The 21,549-nt window shown below is 38.1% G+C and overlaps 1 protein-coding gene and 1 pseudogene across 1 annotated transcript in view; one reads left to right on the forward strand and one right to left on the reverse strand.

Moving 5' to 3' along the window:
- Positions 1 to 21,549, reverse strand: part of HERC6 (HECT and RLD domain containing E3 ubiquitin protein ligase family member 6) — a 49,743-nt gene that overhangs the window by 26,921 nt on the left and 1,273 nt on the right. The window contains exons 2-10 of the mRNA XM_016203231.2: positions 20,795 to 20,871; positions 16,669 to 16,896; positions 15,015 to 15,109; positions 9,528 to 9,655; positions 8,411 to 8,547; positions 7,799 to 7,866; positions 4,150 to 4,271; positions 3,426 to 3,485; positions 2,475 to 2,568 (exon numbers count right to left, since the gene is read on the reverse strand). Coding sequence (XP_016058717.2) covers positions 2,475 to 2,568; positions 3,426 to 3,485; positions 4,150 to 4,271; positions 7,799 to 7,866; positions 8,411 to 8,547; positions 9,528 to 9,655; positions 15,015 to 15,109; positions 16,669 to 16,896; positions 20,795 to 20,871 — 1,009 coding nt within the window. The remainder of the gene's footprint in view (positions 1 to 2,474; positions 2,569 to 3,425; positions 3,486 to 4,149; positions 4,272 to 7,798; positions 7,867 to 8,410; positions 8,548 to 9,527; positions 9,656 to 15,014; positions 15,110 to 16,668; positions 16,897 to 20,794; positions 20,872 to 21,549) is intronic.
- LOC107529725 (eukaryotic translation initiation factor 1 pseudogene) lies at positions 11,343 to 11,682 on the forward strand (annotated as a pseudogene).

Raw genomic sequence — 21,549 nt, forward strand, 5'->3', positions numbered from 1 at the left:
ACTGAGTTCCAGCTAGTGCAATGTGAGTGAAGGCGATGTGTGATACTTCGAGGCATGGCCCCCCTGAATCCCCTCAAATGACCTGACATACTCTCCTTCCTAGTCTGCCAACCAAACACAAAAGATCTCCTGGAGGATTTAAGGGGCCCAGAGCCCAGAAGGAAGGAGCCTGCATCAGTCCTGAAGTCACCTGTGCAGAGGTGGGCAGGGCAGCAGGCTACGCCACCCCAAATATGCCACTCATTTTGAACTGATGGCAAGTACGGAAAAAAAGACATAGAACAAGCTTTCTGGTTTCCCTCTATCTACCTGAAAACTGAATATAAAGTCCTTTTGTGAAGGTGTTCTCCTGTCCCCAACTCCCTGTACGGGAAGGGGATAAGAGCCTTATCAGCAGAGAGGAGCTGGCACTGAGAAAGAGTCCACACAAACAAACCTTGCTGACTAGCCCCTTTCTACCATTCGCTTCTCCATGTATTTGCCTTCCCACAATTCGGTGCCTCTAGAAGTTCAAAGTCCTTTCCCTTTGTCTTATCACTTCTCTACAAAGTTATTGTGCTTTACTAAGATGCTATATAAGCCCATGTTCTAACCACCCCTTCAAATTTCTCATCACTGAGTGTATATGAAAGATGCACACGTGAATAAACTTCTGCTTGTTTTTCACCTACTAATCTGTCATTTCTCAGTCTTATTTGTAGGGCCCCAGTCAGTGAAACTAAGATGGAGAGAGGGAAAAAAGATTCCGCCCCCTACAGGTGCCTCTTATTTGAAACCCTCATGGGACTATGATGTGGGAAAGAAATCTTCATTGTGTTAAGCCACTGAAGTTTAGAAGTTGTTCGTGACGACAGCTAGTGTTATTTATTCTCTTTAGTAGATCTTAGATACTCTTTACTATAGTTCTGCCTCTATGTGGCATACAGGTTAAGAAAGATGATATATACAACAATAAACTGTAAAGTACTACATATTATTATTATTAATGTCCTTAAAATTTGTTTTCTCAGATGTCCAGAACATGATTTCTGTGGAATGCTAGGAGGTGTATATGGCAAAATAATCACAAAGTCAAATACCTTTGAGAAAAATAAGGTAAAAAAACCGAGGTGTTTTTTTTTGGTGTATGACAGAATCTTTGATTTGCTGATGTGCATAATAGTATGTAGTGTTTCCAAAGTTGTTTCACCAAGAACCCTTTCTTTCTTACGGAGCATTCTGTGTAACTAATGTTCTTTGGAACTTACGCTGGGAAAAGCACATCGAATCATCTCCCATCTCACCTAAATAAATTTACTTTTAAAATATACTTGATAACATATACTGTTCTTCTTCATCTTGAAAATAAAAATGTAGTGTCTAACTGCACATTAAGGAACACCCTCCCCCTTTCCCTTCCAAATGTAGGAACCTGAAATGGTATAAACGTGACTCTAAACTGAAGACTTCTGAGATACAGCGGATGCGGAAAGAAGCCTTCAGAGCTTCCCTCATCAGACTAAAGGCTTCCAAGACCCCTTCTCGGGCGGGTGGGGAAGCTTCAACTGCACTTGGATGAGAAACTGCATAAACAAACACTATCACAAGCTGTCACATCTTTCATTTGTCCCCCCAGAAACCCATTTGTCTGCCCTTGAACTCCATTTCTCCCCCATCTCTTTCCCTAGTACGTTGTGATATAAGCCCTCATCCCTAGCTGTTCATGGACTTTTCATTCGAATGCTTCCACATGCATGGGAATAAAACTTGTTTTCTGTGCTCCTGTTAATCTGTCTATTGTCAATTTGCAGGCCCCCAAACACATGAACCTAAATTGGTAGAGGGAAAGTTTTCTTTTCAACACAATCAAGAATTACAAAATATTACATTGGAATAGACCTTAAAGATGAACTCAACTTATAGGTAAAGAAAATATCCCAAAGAGGATAAGGGATGTATCAGTAGCAGATTGTTCTAAACTAGAGTTAAGATTCATCTCAAAATAGAGATCAGCCGTTTTGGTCTCCCAGTCCAGGATTACCCTGCTTCCCAAACTAGTGCTTTTTTCATTCATGCTAGAGGTTATTTACCTCTCAAGCATTGGTTTTCTCATATTGAAAATAAAAATATTGTCAACTGTAGGAACCTGAAATGGTATAAAGGTGACTTTAAACTGAAGACTTCTGAGATACAGCTGATGCGGAAAGAAGCCTTCAGAGCTTCCCTCGTCTGACTAAAGGCTTCCAAGACCCCTCCTCGGGCGGGTGGGGAAGCTTCAACTGCGCTTGGATGAGAAACTGCATAAACAAACACATTTAAGCATTCAAAAAGAAAATAAAAGTCAGCACCTAATACAGTGTCTGGAATATAGCAACGACAAAATGAACACTAGCCCTGCCCCCTCACTCAGTTTCCAACAAAATTAACCTGCAATCATATTGGTTCTCATAGGGAAATTCTATTGCTCTATTTTTCAAGTAAATATTGACTATTACCATATAGGAAATCCATTCCTTTTTTGTTAACTTCTCGAAGGTATCTCTTGCCATTTGTAAGTCCACATCAATGGAATTCATTTCTCCAGATTCTCTTTGGAGACAAGAAATGCAATAAAACCCACATAAACAAATGGAAAGGAATATTTCTAAACTTCATATATCATTATTTATCTTAGTACATATCAGATATAAACTTTTTTCTTAAAGTTTGCCTCATTTCAAAATAATCCATTTCCTTGGCATAAAAAAAACACATGAAATTTACATTTGGCTAAAAAAACATAGGTAACACTTTAGTGTCTCTACAGCAGCTACAAGTTTGGGCTGCAGTAACAGCAAAATTTTATATGCTGTGTCTGAGAACTGATAGCATTTCCCCCCTCTCAGGTTATCTTTTAATGGTTCTTAGTCACAGTACAGAATGAATGAACCTACAAGGAGGGGAAGAAATACAAGACCAAGTATTGAACATTTTGCAAAGGAGTTATTTTAACTACTGGGTCAGGACAAGTGTCAAACCATATAAGAGAAAAGTTAGATTTTCCTCTGTAGTAGTGAGACTAAAGATAAGACAAATAGTATCTGTTTTCCTTATTGATCCCACCACAATAAAACTGCCATGTACAGCCTTGGCCTCTAAGTGCCAAAGCAATGCGATGGTACTCATAGAAACAAAGATCCAGAAAAACACACCATTCCTTCCAGTCAGAGAACAGAGGAGGGCAGGGTCAGGAAGTAAACACTGTGAATTAGGAATTACAACTTAATAGGGGTCTAATAGAAAATCACTTTACAAAATGGAAGAATTCTGTAACAGCCCATGGAGTTTTCTATGCTGGAGTTTTTGTTCATAAACAAAACTCACAAACTGAAATGACTGACTCAAAAGATTCCATTTAAAAAATTTCCCAGTGTTTTATATGAAAGTAAATCTCATGTAAATATTACCTTTTCTTTAAAAAACTTGCAGTCAGACAAGCAGAAGATGAAAATATCATGTTTATTTCACTGCAAAAACAAGAACATAAGGATTAAGTCCTAACATACTATAAAGCATGCCTACTTTTATCTCATGTCTGAATATATAATTGATGATGTGGAATCATTATTAATGAAAATAATGATTCTTCTAAGAGTCCTCCAAATGCTGGTTATGCGTTGTGCATGTGACTGCTGCATCTCACCAACAGCCTGCATAGTTGATTTGATCAGGTCATCTAGACTTACATAAAATCCATCCTTCTGAACACAAACTAGGAGCTCCAGAGAATAAACTATGAAGATATAAAAATCACTCCTGCATCTCATCCTCACCTAAGGGTGCCTGGGATATTGCATATCCTCAATACAGGGTGGGGAAAAAGTAGGTTTAGAGTTGTTTGTATGGAAAATAATACAATATTTAATAAGTAGTAATACAAGAATAAACTCTGTTTTGTGAGCTCACAACTATAAACCCACTGTCCCCCCACCCTGTATACCTCTGTTAAGTCGACAATGAATTAGTGAATAAGTGAATGACTTCTTCGAACTAAGAGCCCGCAGAAGAGAATCACGGCTAAAATACAAATGCCTTCACAACAAAGCCAAACCCTCTTTCTTATGACTAGGATAAAATGACCATGGCTTCAAAACCAAATAAAAGTGGTAGATAATTATCGGACAGAGCCACCTCTTAGCCACTTCACGTTCATTACTTCCACTTGTCACTGCCATCCATTGTTCTGTCCTGGACTGGTTGATTCGGCTGATTTCTGGCAAGGTTTTCTTGGAAACATTTGTGGAACTAGTATCCTTCAAAGAAGAAAACTAAAAGAATGATCAGGAAAATACACATACATGCTGAGTAACAGATAACCCAGGAAAGCTTGTGGCACAGGTGGTAGATAGGACCAGCCCTCTTAGGCAATGGGGTTTGGAGAGAGGAGCTGTGGCATCAGACTTGTCTGGTCCAGTTCCTAGCTTTGGCCACTTTGCTTGGTCTGAGCCTTAATTTAACACTTAAAAAATGGGATAACACAAAATATTAAAAACAGGAACTTAGATACCTGTAGGCCAATATTTATTGCAGCATTATTCACAATAGCCAAAAGATGTAAACAACCCATGTCTATCAACAGCATCAACAGATAAATGTTGTATATACATACAATGGAATATTATTCAGCCATGAAAAGGAAGGAAATTCTGATATATGCTATAGCATGGATGAACTTTGAAAACATTATGCTCAGTGAAATATGTCAGATACAAGAGGACAAATATTTTATGATTCCACTTATATTAAGTAGGAAAATTTATACACAAAAAGTGGATTAGGGGTTACCTGAAAATGGGGGTAAGGGGGAATGGAGAGTTAATATTTAATGCTTACAGATTTTCTGTTTGGGGTGATGAAAAAGTTTTGGAGATGGATAGTGGTGATAGTTGCATTCTACAACATTGTGAATGCAATTAATGCCACTGTATTTTCACTCAGAACTGGTTAAAATAGCGAACTTTGTTATATATATATATGCTACCACAATAAAAGAGATAACAATACCCAATACCTACATCCCTGGGATCTTATTAAGATTAAATTTTATTAGGTATACAAAGCTTTGTATTATAGTAGGTACTCAATGAATACTAGTTTCTTTCTCCTCTTTAATAAGCCACAGATTTTTACTTTTATATCAACAGTTTTTAAACTTCAGTGGGCAACCTGGTGATCTTGTTAAAGCATAGATTGCTGGGCCCATCTCCACCATTTCTGATTCAATGGGTCAGGGGTGGAGCTCAAGAATATGCATCTGGTGAGTTCCCAGTTGATGCTGATGGTGCTGGTTTGGGGTCCACACTTTGAGAACCATGGTTCTATACAATACTTGAAACCTAATGGCTCAGCTAGAGGTGTTAGAAATCACTGTCTGGAAAGAAAAATCAGTCTTTAATATAGTCTTCCGAAGACATTAGTGCTCTGTTCCATACTATACCTTGGCCCCCACTGAACTTGTAATGAGTCAGGAAATTTTGCATCACTGTTGTTTAATGCTTAAATAAAGACCTCTTGAAAAAGATGTGTAACCATGACTCCTAAAGTTCCCTCCAGCTTTTTTATCTGAGTCCTGGGTATCCCCTGTAGTTCAGTCATGAAGAAGCTTTTTTTCCTTCCACAGCCCAGGAATCTGAGGACAATAAAGTGTTCCCTACTGGCACCTACTTACCATTCCTCCTACTTTCTACTTCAAAATTCTGACTCCTCTGAAGGGCGTGACATCAGACTGTATCATCGGCCTCCCCTTCTTCTACAACCATCTCCCAACGCTGTAGTCACCACCCTTCAATCACTGAAAACTCCGGCACCTTGCTGACTGTCTTCCTTAGCACCACCATGCCTGTCATAATTCTTCTTGTCATTCTTGGCAACTTCAGAATTAACACAATTTATTCCCCACCTTGATCTCTCAGTTCTTGATCTCATCTCCAATCTTTTCCTCTGCTCCACCTCAGCCACTCACGCCCTGGATCAGGGTTTCTAAACGGATGCTACTGACATTTTGAGCCAGATAATGCTTTGTTGTGAGGAGCCGTTTTGTGCACTGGAGGATGCTCAGCAGCATCCCTGGCCTCTGCGCACTGGATGGCAGCAGCAGCCACCCCCCGCATGCAGCTATGGCAATTACTCACTCTCAGGCATCATTACTTTCTCCATACGAGCTGGATCACTCTTACTGGCACACAAACATACCTTAATATTACCTCTCTAGACAATAACAAAACCCTCCCACAGTTCTCTACTTCCCTTCACAACACAAGTCAAGACTTTTCATAGTCATTGTTTCCTTCGGCTCCCCTCCTATTCTCTGTCCACCCCACTAAGTCAGGTTCATCCATTCTCCCCTGAGATGACTCAGTCTTAATGAACAGAGCAAAGACAAACTGTGCTCATCTTTCTTCACCTCTCAGCAGGATGTGACAGCGTTGGCCACTTCCTCTTTCTAGAAAGTTTCTTCTCTTGGCTTGATGGGCCACCCTCCCCTGATTTCCTCCTGCCTCAGAAACTGGCCCTTCTCAGGCTCTTCTTCTGGCTCCTCCTCACTGCCTGACCTTGACATGGAGAAGTCTTCAAGACTGGAGTTTGTCCCCCTTCTCTTCTCATTTTCACTTTCTCTCTAGGTGACCTTTCATCCAGGCCCCTGGCTTTAAACACCATCTAGAGTTTGATACCATGTTTACATTCTAGTGCTGACGTCCTCCCTGAGCTCCAGATTCAGAAGACCAACTAAGCTCTGGATCTCCTCTCCAAGGCCATTTCACGATGACCCCACCTCACACACCTGACCTCACTTACATTCCTGGCTCCATCTTAGAGGATTCTTCACCCTTTCCCCCCACGCTCTGTCTGACTGGCTTTCTTTCTGTTTCTCACACAGGTAATCGCATGTGTGTGCCAGGCTTTCTACCTGTGGTTCCTTCCACCTGAAATGCTTTCTCTGGATCTAAGCTGCTCAAATGTCAGAGCCTCTCTGAGGCCTTCCCTGACTGGCATTTCTAAAGAAGCCCACCACAAACAACCCATTTTTGTCTTCTTCACAGCACTTGTCACTCTCTAACAAATCTTATTTATTTTGCATTTCCATGTTTATCATCTGTCCTTCCCTGTAGAGCCCAAACACCATGAATGAGGGCAACGTTATAAGATACAAACAATAGAATCCTTGTATTATCCACTTTCATCCCCAGCACCAAGAGCGGAGCCTGAGACACAGGGGGTGTTTGTTGGCCGACTGAATGGCTACGACAGAGCAGCCAAGTACCATCTCCTGACTATCCCCAGCAACACAGAGACCTTTGCCTCTCACCATTTTCTGTCCCAGGCGACACAGTAAGAGCCTATATGTCAAGTTTAGACACATTCCTGATACTAGAAAAGAGTACAAATTAGGAAAAAACCATATATGCTTTTGTCTTCACACAATGGAGGAAAAGAATGCCACCTAGAGTTGATATGAGCATTAAATGTGTTGATCCACTTGGGTACTCGGATTGGTGTGTAATGCATGAGGACTACAATTGACATTACTCACTACTGTTATCATTTTTAGAATTCTTACTTAGTAATAAATAGTGGGAAAGCAATGAATTTGGGGTCTCATCTGTTAGAAAGCCAATTGAGGAAGTAAGAATTATGTAATATCTTTGAAAAGCATTCTAAGAGAGGACCCTATTATTTTAGTAAGAAATCTGAATATATACAAATGATGCAATACTCCAAATACTGCTCTGAAGTCCAGAGGAAAAAGGGGATTTTTAAAACAAGCAACGCTAATAGATACCTGATGAGTTGTCACAAAGTTGGCATATGTTCCAGCAAAAATGTGTTTGACTCGAACATCCACAAGGTCTAAAAGAAAGTCATAAATCCATGCTTATTGTTTTTATAAGTAAAAAATAAATCTTTTTGTAAATCTAACACTAAAACATAGCATTTAAAAAATCTGATTATTACCAAGCTAAATTTACTTATTTATACGCAATTTATATTCTTCTAAATGGATTTTGACTACAAACAGCAGAAAAGATTACTTTTGAACAAGTTATACGTCATGTATTCACTTGGCTGAAAATTTAATTTCTCACACACTTGTGTCATGAAGTCAGGCTGATGTGCTTTATAAGAGGTTTGATTAAATACATAAAAGGGTATTGCTCTGATGCTTAAGTAACTGATTTGGGATCTTCTTTTGTGTTACCTTAATCTTTAGAAAAGGTTACCAAATACTCCAGGAATTAATGTACAAGAAAAAAATGCATATTGTACAAAAAAAAAAATAACAGTCCTAGATGAACCATAGTTCTGTGCACTCCTTTGAGAGGAAGCTGAATAATATTTCTCCTCCAGTGTCATCAATTAACAGAAAATCATGAGTTAGTGGGACCATTCATACCAGCATCAGAAATCAGGCAGCTAATGTCCAAGTCTTCTGTCTGGGCCTCTGGATGAGTTGCGTTGCTTGTGCAACTTGATCGATGACCAAAAGACACCACTTGACCAGTGGTGTAGACATATGCAAGGGTGTGATAACTGTAGGAGAGAGAATACATATAACGAAGACCAGGATACTCATGCTTTCTGAGAAAGACGATGTCTCTTATACACACACACAAAACAGATTTCTCTTACACGAAGTACGCAGCTCCCTTATCACCATGTCAGGGTTAGAGGGCACCAAATGATGTGGCTGAACAAATGGTCAGTGAATATTAACTTACTACTAGCCTTAAACGGAGAATATTATTGGTAGATCTTTACTCTGGTTTTTATCATTTGTGTTTTAAATGCAAGTGTTTTATTTTATGAATTAGGTCGATGATACTCAAAGATTCCTCATAACTAGCTTATGCAAAACTCTGAATGTATATGCAAATATACATCATCTACACGCATGAGCATGAGATTACCAAGTACCACTATTTTTGCTCTAAACCCACTTCCTACTCCCCAGCACCTAGTTAGGTGGTTTATACACAGTAAACTTCCAACTAATTCCTATTAAATAAATGAAATACTTAGGATGAAAAAGAAAAAAAAATGGAAAAATTAAACGGTATTTGAAAAAAGTAAATTTCAGAAAAGAAAATGATCTACAAAAGGGATAGTCATATTTTAGAGTTTTAAGTTTTGATAACATTCCATATGAGTCTTTTCTTTTTTTAAAAAAAAAAAAGATTTTTAATTAAATTTTAGAGAGAAAGGGAGAGGGAGAAAGAGAAACATGGATGAGAGAGGGAAACACTGATTGGCTGCCTCCCACACACCACCTACCAAGGATCACACCACACCTACCTGGGATCGAGCCCAAAACCCAGGAATGTGCCCTGACCAGAAATAGAACCAGCAACCTTTTGGTGCACAGGATGATGCTCAACCAACTGAGCCAAACTGTCCGGGGCCATATGAGTCATTTCCAACTCATAAAATATAACAGTATATATATAATGTTTCTATTCATGCTAAAAAAAAAAGGAAAGAGAAAAGAAAGGGGAAAAAAAGCTTATTATTACCTTCCACAATCTATCTGGGAAACCAGGCCACCAATCCTTTCCACCTGTTGTGGACCACTCTTCTTAGCAGTGGGGCTGTGTCCCAGCTGTCCAAAGCTATTATCTCCAAATGTGAACACTTTCCCATTCTGTTCAAAAAAGGAGAAACCAAACTAATCTCAGGTTACAAAAAAAAGTAACTAAAAAGTTAGATTATGTATCTTAACAGTTATATGAGAGCACTATGTGAAATATAAGCTCTATATAAAGAGGAGAGGTCCTATATTTACTATTTCTAATAGTGAATATAGAGTTAACACATTAAACATAAAATATTATTGGTACTCCCTTAAAAATTAGGCACTTAATATATGTTTATAGAATGAGTGGATGGACAAATTAATTGGTTCAAAAATAACACTAACGTTTAAGTATAGGGTTCCTTTATTTATTTGTGCATTCTTCTCAAAATTATATCCTTTCAAAAGATGATTCTTTTTAAAATTTAGTTTTCAATTACAGTAGATACACAATATTATTTCAGGTGTACAACATAGTGATTAGACACTTACATACCTTACAAAGTGATCACCCCAGTAAGCCTACTACCCATCTGACACCATACATAGTTATTACAATATTATAGACTATATTCCCTATGCTGTACTTTACATCCCTATGACTATTTTTAGAACTGGCAATTATAACTAATTTTATAACTTCTTAATCCCTTCACCTTTTTTACCCAGTCCCCCAACTCCCATCCCCTCTAGCAACCATCAATTTGTTTTCTGTATCTATGAGTTGGTTTCTGCTTTGTTAGCTTATTTTGATTTTTAGATTCCACATATAAATGAAATCACATGGTATTTATCTTTCTCTGTCTGACTTATTTCACTTAACATAATACCCACTAGGTCCATCCATGTCTTTGCAAATGATAAGAGTTCACTCTTTTTTATGACCGAGTAATATTCCATTGCATATGTGTACCACATCTTCTTTATCCAGTCATCTATCAATGGGCACTTGGGTTGCTTCCATATCTTGGCTATCGTAAATAATGCTGCAATGAAGATAGGGTGCCTATATCTTTTCAAATTAGTGTTTTGTATTTCTTTGAATAAATAACTAGAAGTAGGATTGCTGGGTCACATGATAGTTCTATTTTTAATTTTTCGAGGAACCTCCACACTCTTTTCCACAGTGGCTGCACCAATTTACAATCCCATCAACAGTGCACAAGGGTTCCCTTTTCTCCACATTCTCACCAACACTTGTTTGTTGATTTATTGATGATAGCCATTCAAAGGTAATATCACATTGTGGTTTTGAGTTTCCCTGATGATTAGTGATGTTGAGCATCTTTTCATAGGTTTATTGGCAATCTGTATGTCCTCTTTGGAGAAATATCTATTCAGGTCCTCTGCCCATTAATCAGATTGTTTGTTTTCTTGGTATTAAGTTGTATGACTTCATTATGTATTTTGGCTACTAGCCCCTTATCTTTGGCAAATACCTTCACTCATTCAGTAGGTTGTCTTTTCATTTTGTTGTGTGGTTTTTTTTTTTGCTATGCAAAACCTTTTTAGTTTGATATAGTCCCATTTGTTTATTTTTTTTTTTTCGCCTTGTCTGAGGAGACATATCCAAAAAAATATTGCTAAGAGCTATGTCAAAGAGTTTACTGTCAGCCCCAATCAGAGCTGCTGCTGAGGACTCAGCAACCTCCTCCTTCAGTCCCCCTTGTTTCCCAATGCTCTGCTGCCCCTGCCCCCCACTTTCTCCCAAAGTAGCCTTCAGGCCTTTTCTCTGGAGGAAAAGGAATCCTATCATATGTCCACTATCCAGAACCTCAACTCTTTCAACCCCTTTGCTGATGCAAGTAAGGTTCATGATCTGCTTCCTGCTGGCACTGAGGATTATGTCCATGTAAGAATTCAACAGAGAAATGGCAGGAAGACCCTTACTACTCTCCAAGGAATCACTGATGAAGATGATAAAAAGAAACTAGTGAAGGAATGTAAGAAGAAATTTGCCTGCAATGGCACTGTAATTGAGCATCTAGACTATGGATAAGTAATTCAGCTACAGCGACCAGTGCAAGAACATATGCCAATTCCTTGTAGAGACTGGACTGGCTAAGGGCAACCAACGGAAGGTTCTTGGGTTTTAAGTGCTTTTGGCTCACTAAAGCTTATGTGAGAATTTCCTTGCAATGAGCAGAATTTCCCTTCTATGCCTTGTCACAAGTTTAAAATGTTTTTTATTGATTTGAGAGAGAAAGAAAGAGGAGGGTGAGGGAAAGGGACAGACAGACATCGATTTGTTGTTCCACTTATTTATGCATTCATTGGTTGATTCTTGTATGTGCTCTGACCAGGGATCGAACCTGAAACCTTGGTGCATCAGGGTGATGCTCTACCCAACTGAGCTACCTGGCCAGGGCCCCTCGTCACAAGTTTAAAAAACGCACAGCTTGTATAATGTAACCAACTGGGGTCTGCTTTTAACTTGGACTAGTGTAACTCCTTCATGCAATAAATTGAAAAGAGAAAAGAAAAAAAAAAAAGTTTCTCGTCTGTATTCTTCTAGTAATTTTGTGGTTTCAGGTCTTACATTTAAATCTTTAATCCATTTTGTGTTTATTTTTGTATATAGTGTAAGAAAATGTTCTTGTTTTATTTTTTTGCATGTATCTGCCCAGTTTCCCCACCACCATTTATTGAAGAGACTATCTTTACCCCATTGTACATTCTTGCCTCCTTTGTCATAGATTAACTGACTATATAGGTGTGGGTTTATTTCTGGGCTTTCTATTCTGTTCCATTGATCTATGCGTCTGCTTTTATGCCAGTACCATGCTGTTTTGATTACTATAGCCTTGTAGTATAGTTTGATATCAGGTAGAGTGATACCTCCAACTTTCTTCTTCTTTCTCAAGACTGTTTTGGCTATTTGAAGTCATTTGCAGTACTATATATACTTTAGGGTTATTTGATCTAGTTCTGTAAAAAATATCATTGGTATTTTGATAGGGATTGCATTGAATCTGTAGATAGCCTTGCATAGTATGGAAATTTTAACGATGTTAATTCTTCATCTCCATTAGCATGATATATCCTTCCATTTATTTGTATCTTCTTCAATGTCTTATAGTTTTCAGAGTACAGGTCTTTCACCTCTTTGGTTAAAGTTATTCCTAGGGATTTTTTGGTTCAGCTGTAAATGCAATTGTTCTCTTAATTTCTCTTTCTTATATAGTTCAATATTGGTGTATAAAAATGCAACCAATTTCTGAATATTAATTTTGTGTCCTGCTACTTCACTGAACTCATTTAAGTTCTAATAGTTTTTGGGAGGCATCTTTAGGGTTCTCTCTATATAGTATCATATCATCTGCAAATAATGACAGTTTTACTTCTTCTTTTCCAATGTGGATACATTTTATTTATTTTTCTTGTTTTACTTCTGTGGCAAGGACTTCTAGTACTATGTTGAACATAGTACTGGGTGGTAACAGCAGACATCCCTGTCTTGTTCCTGATCTTAATAAAAAAGTTTTCAACTTTTCACCATTGAGTATGTTAGCTGTGGGTTTGTCATATACTGTCTTTATTATGTTGACATATGTTCCCTCTATCCCCACTCTGAGGAGAGTTTTTATCATAAATGGATACTGGATTTTTTTCAAATGCTTTTTCTACATCTATTGATATGATCCTATGATTTTTATACTTCATTTTGTTTATGTGGTATATTGCATTAATTGATTTGTGGATATTGAACCGACCTTCCATCCCAGGAATAAATCCCACTTGATCATAGGGTATGACCTTTTTAATGTATTGCTGAATTTGGTTTGCTAATATTTTGATGAGGATTTTGCATCTATATTCATCTATATTCATATGATGACCTATATTTTTCTTTCTTTGTAGTATCTTTGTCTAGTTTTGGTATCAGGGTAATACTGAACTTCCCTCCTCTTCAAATTTTTGGAATAGTTTTAGTATAAGTATTAATTCTTTCAACATTTGGTACAATTCACCTGTGAAACCATCTGATCCAGGACTTTTGTTTGTTAGGAGCTTTTTTTATTAATGATTCGATTTCGTTAGTTATTATTGGTCTGTTCAGATTTTCTGTTCTTCCTGAATCAGTCCTGGAAGACTGTATGGTTCTAGGAATTTATCCATTTCTTCCAGGTTGCCCAATTTGTTGGCATATAATTGTTCATAGTATTTTCTTATAATCCTTTGTATTTCTGTGGTGTCATTTGTCACTTCTCTTTCATTTCTGATTTTATTTATTTGAACCCTTTCTCTTTTTTTCTTAATGAGTCCGGTTTATCAATTTTATCTTTTTTCTCTTTTACCTTTCAAAGAACAAGCTCTTGGTTTCATTGATCTTTTCTATTGTTTGTTTGTTTGTTTTTAGTATCTATTTCATTTATTTCTGCTCTTACTCTAATTATTTCCTTCCTTCTACTCACTCTGGGCTTCGTTCTTCTTCTTCTAATTCCTTTAGGTGTAAGGTTAGATTGTTTGAGATTTTTCTTGTTTCTTGAAACAGGTCTGTATTGTTATGAATTTCCCTCTTAGAACTGCTTTGACCATGTCCCATACATTTTGGCTCACTGTGTATTCCTTCTTTTAGATGATTCTTGATTAAAACAACTCTAGCTTTCTCTTGTTAACTAAGAATGATATAATCCAAACATGCTTTTCAAACAAATAGTAAAGATTATTTTAGATATTTAGTCTTTAAATAAACATTTCAACCACACAGTTTTCAAGTCTACAACTTATTGCTATGGAAAAAAAATCCGTTACAATGGAATATATTATATGGCCAATACAAAAAGGGGAGGAAAATATTCAGGAAGTCAGCTCATATCTGTACCAAGCAAGAAGTGGAACAAAGTATGTTCTAGTCTGTAATGTGGGTTATTGAAAACTGTAAAAATTACTTTGTGCCTCTAAAATAATTTTTATCTGGAGAACCACATTATGAATAATTACTAAAAGGATTATCCCCCATTAATCTAATTTAGTAGGTACCTAAAAATATATCCTAGCCTGGCTGGGCGTGGCTCAGCTGTTGAGCATCGACCTAGGATCCAGGAGATCAGGGTTTGATTCCCGGTCAGGGTACAAGCCCGGGTTGAGGGCTCGATCCCCAGTCTGGGGTGTGCAGGAGGCAGCCGACCAATGACTCTCTCATCATTTATGTTTCTATCTCTCTCTCCTTCTCCTTTCCTCTCTCTGAAATCAATAAAGATATACTTAAAAAAATAAATATATCCTAAAGCTAAAATTACCTTTTGTTATAGGATCTTGAAAATTTCATGGTTTATACTGGGTTACTTCTCCTCTTAAAAGTTTGTACACTGAACAGATATGTCGATATATTGATCCACATCTTGCTTTCAACAGTAATCAGTAACTGCACCTTGTGGTAACATTTGCCTGGGATTTTGAAACACAGCAAGACATTTTGGATTACCTGGGTAAGCACTGCAGTGTGTTCATAACCACAGCTGATATAAATCACATCTAGAATCTTCAGCTCACCAACTGAACGAGGCTTGTGGCTTTCCACTGTTGAAAGAAAGCAGAATTTCTAGAGTATAAGAGGCGGACTCAGATATCAAGAATTTTTATATTTTTATAGTTTTTAATACTTTTATTATCTTATAATTCATTAACATAATTTTTAGAAGTGAATAAATAATCAGAGTTATTATAAAACAAAGGGAAAGCCTTGCTTTGGAAAAGCAAAGCAAAGCAGTGTATTAGCACTTATTTCTGGAAACTATTTAATCTTCTGGAATGCCTGATTTATTGCCCTGGAAAGCTAAGCTTTAAGAACTTAATCCTAATCATAGTGTCATCATGTTGTATTCATTTCTGTCACACAGTAGGTATTCTGCAAATACGTAATAATAACAGAGAAAATAAAAGAACCTACTTCATGCTGACAGTGTTAAATGAAATTAGACGTGCTCAGCATAGTACTAGCACTAAACAGGTGCTAAAGATATGTTAGCTGAATGTAAAAAATTGAACAGAGGAGGACAGGGTCCATGTGGAAGACTTCACGGTGAGTTTTGTTTAAAGATTGCCAAAGGAACTGGTTGCTTCCACTACTAACAGGCTTCTAATCCAGTGGTTCCTAAACTTTGCTGCACATAGAAGCACCTGTGGGATCTCTGTTAATGACTGATGTCTGGCTTCCATCCCCAGACATTCCGATTTAATTGATATAGGGTCCAACCTGGACATTGGGATTTAAAAAAAATATATTGTATCTTTTTTTATTTCAGAGAAAGGAAGGGAGAGGGGGAGAGAGAGAGATAGAAACATCAATGATGAGAGAGTCATCATTGATCCACTGCCTCCTGCATGCCCCCGACTAGGGATTGAGGCCGCAACCCGGGCATGTGCCCTGACCAGGAATCGGATAGCAACCTCCTGGATCCTAGGTTGATGCGCAACCACTGAGCCACGCGCGGCGAGGCTGGGCATTGGGATTTTTAAATGCTCTTGTGATAGACAAAATAATGGCCTCCTAAAGATGTCCATGTCCTTTTCCCAGAGCTTGCGAACATGTTAGGGTACCTGTCAGAGGGGAGTTAAGAAAACAGATGGAATTAAAGTTGCTAATCAGTTTACCTTAAGACAGGGAGATCATAAGAGTCCTTTAACTGAAGGAATGGGAGGTAGAAAAATCAAAGTCAGAGTAATGTGACTTGAGAAAGACTTAACCAGCCATTACCAGTTCTGAAGAAGAAAGGCGCAATGAGTAAAGGAATGTAGGTGGTTTCTAGAAGCTGGAAAAGGCAAGAAAATGGCTATAGCCCTAGAGCCTTCAGAAAGGAACACAGCCCTGCTGACACCTTGATTTTAGCCCAGTGAGACCCACATCAGACTTTAGACCACCAGAACAGTAAGATAACAAATCTGTGTTGTTTTAAGCCACTAAGTTTGTGATAATTTGTTACAGCAACCATAAAAAATTAATATAGTCCCCAGGTTATTCTGATGTGCCATAAAGTTTGGGAACCATTGTTCTAACCTCTGAGATTGCCCTTTGCAGAGTTGGTCTTCCAACTGGAAAGAAATAATAATTTACTGCAAGAACAAGACTATCTCCTTACCTGGGACATTTTTCCCACTGAGGGCCAGCTGTCCTGCATTGTTGTTTCCCCAGCCAAATGAAGTCCCAGTGAGAGACAGGGCAAAGCTGTGGGCTCCTCCTGCAGCCACCTGAGCCAGGGGGATCCCGTCCAGGGACCTCACCCTCTGTGGACTGGCTTGGGAGGGGACATCCTTCCCCAGGCCCAGCTGACCTTGGCTGTTCTTTCCCCATGAAAACACTTGGCCATCTACAAAAATAAAGAAGAGAAATTCAGAATTGTACACACATTGGAATACCAAATTCAAGTAGAAACTACCACCTTAATTCTAAAAATCTTTGAAGAATAAAACAGGTATAAAGGAGGGTCAAGTATTCTGATTAAAGGAAAGGGGGATGGTCAAGATCGTCTTCAAAAGTCCCTTCCAACAACATCCACTCCTCTTCTCCTTCCAAGTAAAGAAAAACTGTGTTCTTTCAAGTGCTCAGGCCAAAAACCTTGGAGTCATCCTTGACTCCTTTCTTCCTTTTACATCCTCCAATCCAGTAGATCCTAAAGTCTCTACCTTCAGAGTTTATACAGACTCCAACTACTTCTCACCTCCCCAATTGTTAGCATTATTAGCGGCCAAGCGGCCATCATTTCTGCCCTGGAAAATTACAACAGCACCTTGCTGGACTCCCAGATTCTACCTTTGCCCCCAGCAAGGTGTTCTCCAAAGAGCAGCCAGAGTGACCTTTTAAAAATATAAGTCAGATAGAACCCTTCAGGAGCTTTCTATCTCACTCAATAATAGACTCACAAGCCCCAGGTCCCCCGTACTTCCCATGACCGCTTCTCAGACCTCATCTGCCCCTTGCTCATGCCTCTCCAGATGCCCTGCTGTTGCTGAGCACACCCTTGGGCATGCCCCCTACCTCATCACCTTTGCTTTTGGATCTTTCTTCTGGATCATGGTCTTAGCATCATGTCTCTTTCCTTCCCTTCCTTTTGGTCTCTGCTCATATGTCACCTGATAAGAGATAGTTTCCCTGACCTCCTTTATAAATAGAAAGACCCCTTTCCTTCGCCCAAGTACTTGCTTTCTGTCCCTTACTCTGACTCACTTTTCTTCACACCCCTTATCCCTATCTGTTATATTACATAACAATTTGTCTCTGTGTTTAAGGTTCTCTTCGCCTTCTTCCCTTCAGAATATATGCTCCATGAAAGCAGGGCCTTAGGTTTGTTCACTGCCATATTCTCTTTGCTGGAAACATTGCAGGCACTTGATAAATACTGTAAAATCATTCCATGCGGGGACAAAAACCAACATTTTATGTTGAATTTGACCAGCAATGGATAATTAATATCAGGTCAAAAATAAAGTTGCTCTAATGCTTAATTAGTTGCCCAGAGAAATGCCAACACATCTCAGATTTTTATGTTATTATATCTAATTTTTATTTTGAACTCTTCTAAGTTATTTCTATCACTGAAAAGAATTTTTGAGAGCACACTGCAAATGTTAAACTCTCATGAAGATGTATGAAAACTCATAGTTCACCATAGCAAATGCGTTGAGTGCTGGGTTCTACACAGTTTTTACATTCGAGACCAATGTAAAGACAAATCAGTACCTAAGGAAATAATTCAAATCATTTCAGTCATTAAAAAGGACCATTTGCGCTCAGCTGGTGTGGTTCAGTGGTTGAGCGTCAACCCACAAACCAAGAGGTCACTGGTCCGATTCCCAGTCAGGGCACATGCCCAGATTGGGGGCTCAATCCCCAGAAGAAGGCAGCTGATCGATGTTTCTCTCTCATCAAAGTTTCTATCTCTCTACCCCTCTTCCCTCCTCTCTCTCTAAAATAAATAAAAACACATTTAAAATAAAATTTAAAAAAGAAGGACCATTTGAAACAATACTGATGCACTTTGAGGACATTGTGCTAAGTGAAATAAGTCAGACAAAGACAAATACTGTATGATCTCACTTATATGTGCAATTTTTTTTTAAAAAAAACCCCACTCACAGATACTAAGAACAGATTGGTGGTTGCAGAAGGTTGGGGATAAAATGGGTGAAGGGAGTCAAAAGATACAAACTTCTAGTTATAAAATAAATAAGTCATGGAAATGTCATGTACAGCATAGTGACTAGAGTTAATAATACTGTACTGCATACTTGCAAGTTAAGAGACTAAATCTTAAAAGTTCTCATTATAAGAAAAAAAATTCTGTAGCTATGTATGGTGATGGATGTTAACTAGACTTGTGGTGATTATTTCACAGTGTATACAAATATTAAATCATTATGTTGCACACCTCACACTAAATAATGTATGTCAATTATACCTCAATAAAAATGTACATGTTCTAATTTTAAAACAGAAGAACAAAAGAAAGGAAGGAAAATACACTGTTTATTGTACCCTATCTGCTACAGACTGTAGAGGATAAATTGTGTACCTTCTCTCACTGAATCTCCTAAACAACCTTTAAATTAGGCATCAATATTCCTACAGATGAGAAAATTGACACTCAGCAAAGTAAAACTTGTCTTAGATCAAATAGCTAGAAGAGGTAGATAGAAGGAATCATACTATAGCCATGTGACTGTCTTGGTTAAACAGCCTACATGGTACAGTCACTAAGAACTTAGGGTTGGATGTATACAAGTATAGGTCCAAATCCCACCTCTTCTATTAGTGTGTGAGCCCAAATATCCTCATTTCTGAAATGAGGATGCAGATAATATCTAGCTTCTGTGTTTGTTTTAAAATTTTTTATTGATCTTAGAGGAAGGGAGGGAGAGAGAGGAAGAGAGAGATTGAGGTGAGAGAGAAACATCGATGTGCCCTGACTGGGAATCTACCTTCCACTTTCTGGTGTACTGGACGATGCTCCAGCCAGCTGAGCCACATCTGCCAAGGCCCTAGCTTCTGTGTTTTAGGCGATTACCTGAGACAGCACACAGAAAGCACTTAACAGTAGGGGGCACATAGAAGGCAACCAAGAAATGTCGGCTCTCCATGGCATCTGTGGCACAACTGCAGTTATGCATAAGAAACCACCTGGGGGACACACAAATCCTACATATCTCTTGCAGGAGATCAGAACATGCCACTTTGGGATAAAGATTATTTTGAGCTGAAGGCAATTGAGGATTAATAGATGCACAAAGAGTTCTCTGCCTTCCTTTTACCCACCCAAAAGCAAGGCATACATTTCCTTTTGTGAAGGCATCCTCTCCTGTACCAGGAATGGGAGAGGGACCATCACCAGAGATGGAGAGTCAGCACTGACGTGAGGGAGCATAAACAACCCTTAGTAAAATAACCCTCATCTTCCCTTAATTTCCCCCACCTATTTCCAAGTCACTTTCCCACAGTTTCTCTCTTCTAGCCCAAACTTCCTTTCCTTTGTTAAAATGGTATATAACCCCAGAATCTAACCACTTCTTGAGCTTCTCTTCTTTTCTGTAAATTCCCATGCACGGAAATATCAATAAAAAGTATGTGCCTTTTCTCTTAGTAATCTGTCTTATATTTGTAGCCCCCCAGGTACTGAACCTAAGATGGTAAAGGAAAAGTTTTTCCTCCCTGACACTCTCACTGAGAAATGGGTAAAGGATTGAGGATGTTGGTAGAAAAAATGTAGAGGGCCCAGAATTTGGAGACTGCCTCCTCTGGGACCGCATGCGTTAATAAAGGTCTCCTTTCGCCTCAAAAAAAAAAAAAAAAAAAATGTAGAGTCACGATTTTGACATCTTGACTTTTCTTTCTTTGATCTAGGTACAAAAGATAACTAGGCTTTTGTCTATATGAGTTTGTCAGTGTAGGCAAGCAATTCAGCATAAGGCGCAAAGTACTGGAAATAAAACCAATACTGAGTTCTGAAAGAGCCAGCCAATCAGGTCATGCATGCAGAGATGGTCTTTATGGCAGTGAAATATAAATTAGGCAATACTTACTTAGAGTATAAGAAGAGCAAAGAATATTGAAAAAAATACGAAGAACAAAACATCTTTTGAAATCTGGAGAGTTAAAAACTTCTAAATGCATTAAAATGAACCCCAAAGCATTAAAAATCAACAAGTAGCACTTGAATTAAAGAAAATTACTTTTTAAGGACACTTAGGAGATCAAAAAAAAGCCTTTTTTACCTTCTGATAATGCCAGGGAATGGTAGTCTCCACAGGAAACTTGTATTATTCTTACACCATTCAGAGTTTTTATCTTCCTATAATAAAAATGATACGTAAAAAAAAAGATACAAAACCTATTAATTGTTCTTCAGAGTGGATCATCTAGTAAACTACAGATATCTAAAACATCCCAGGTATCATGTTTGGTCTAGGAAGACAATTTTATGCCCTTGTATTTCTGTAGAATCTTTTTTCCAAAGCTCTGAACTGTTTTAACATGACATCAACATGTACAAAGGTACAGGGCAGAATCCAAAACAGTATGTAATTTAAAAGTGATTTTTACTGGACCTTTAATGTATTATTTAATGCACTAACTTTTATTCTATACTTATTGGTCTAAAAGAAAAATAAATTTCTTCATACACATGTAGCACAGGGCTTTAAAATTTATAGAACACTGTCACCTACATCACCTAATTTAAGCCCCGTGAGACAAACCATTGGGTTGAATTGCCATTTTTGTGGATCAAAACACAACTATCAGCAATTTCACACAGTTGAAACTAGTGGAACTCAAAGAAGTCATATATGTTTCAAGTTGTAGAATTAGACTCAAACCTTGATCTTTCCATTCCAAGTTCAATGGTCATTCCTCCAAGCCACAGCTATTTCTCACATGATTTAATGCCCATGGGAGGCAACATGGTAACTTCCTAGTATTAAAGAGCATGCTTTTGAACATTTCCAAAGTGTGTATAATTCATGAACAC

The sequence above is a fragment of the Miniopterus natalensis genome, chromosome 1 (assembly GCF_054644295.1).
Source record: "Miniopterus natalensis isolate mMinNat1 chromosome 1, mMinNat1.hap1, whole genome shotgun sequence".
In the NCBI taxonomy this organism is placed as follows: Eukaryota; Metazoa; Chordata; class Mammalia; order Chiroptera; family Miniopteridae; genus Miniopterus; species Miniopterus natalensis.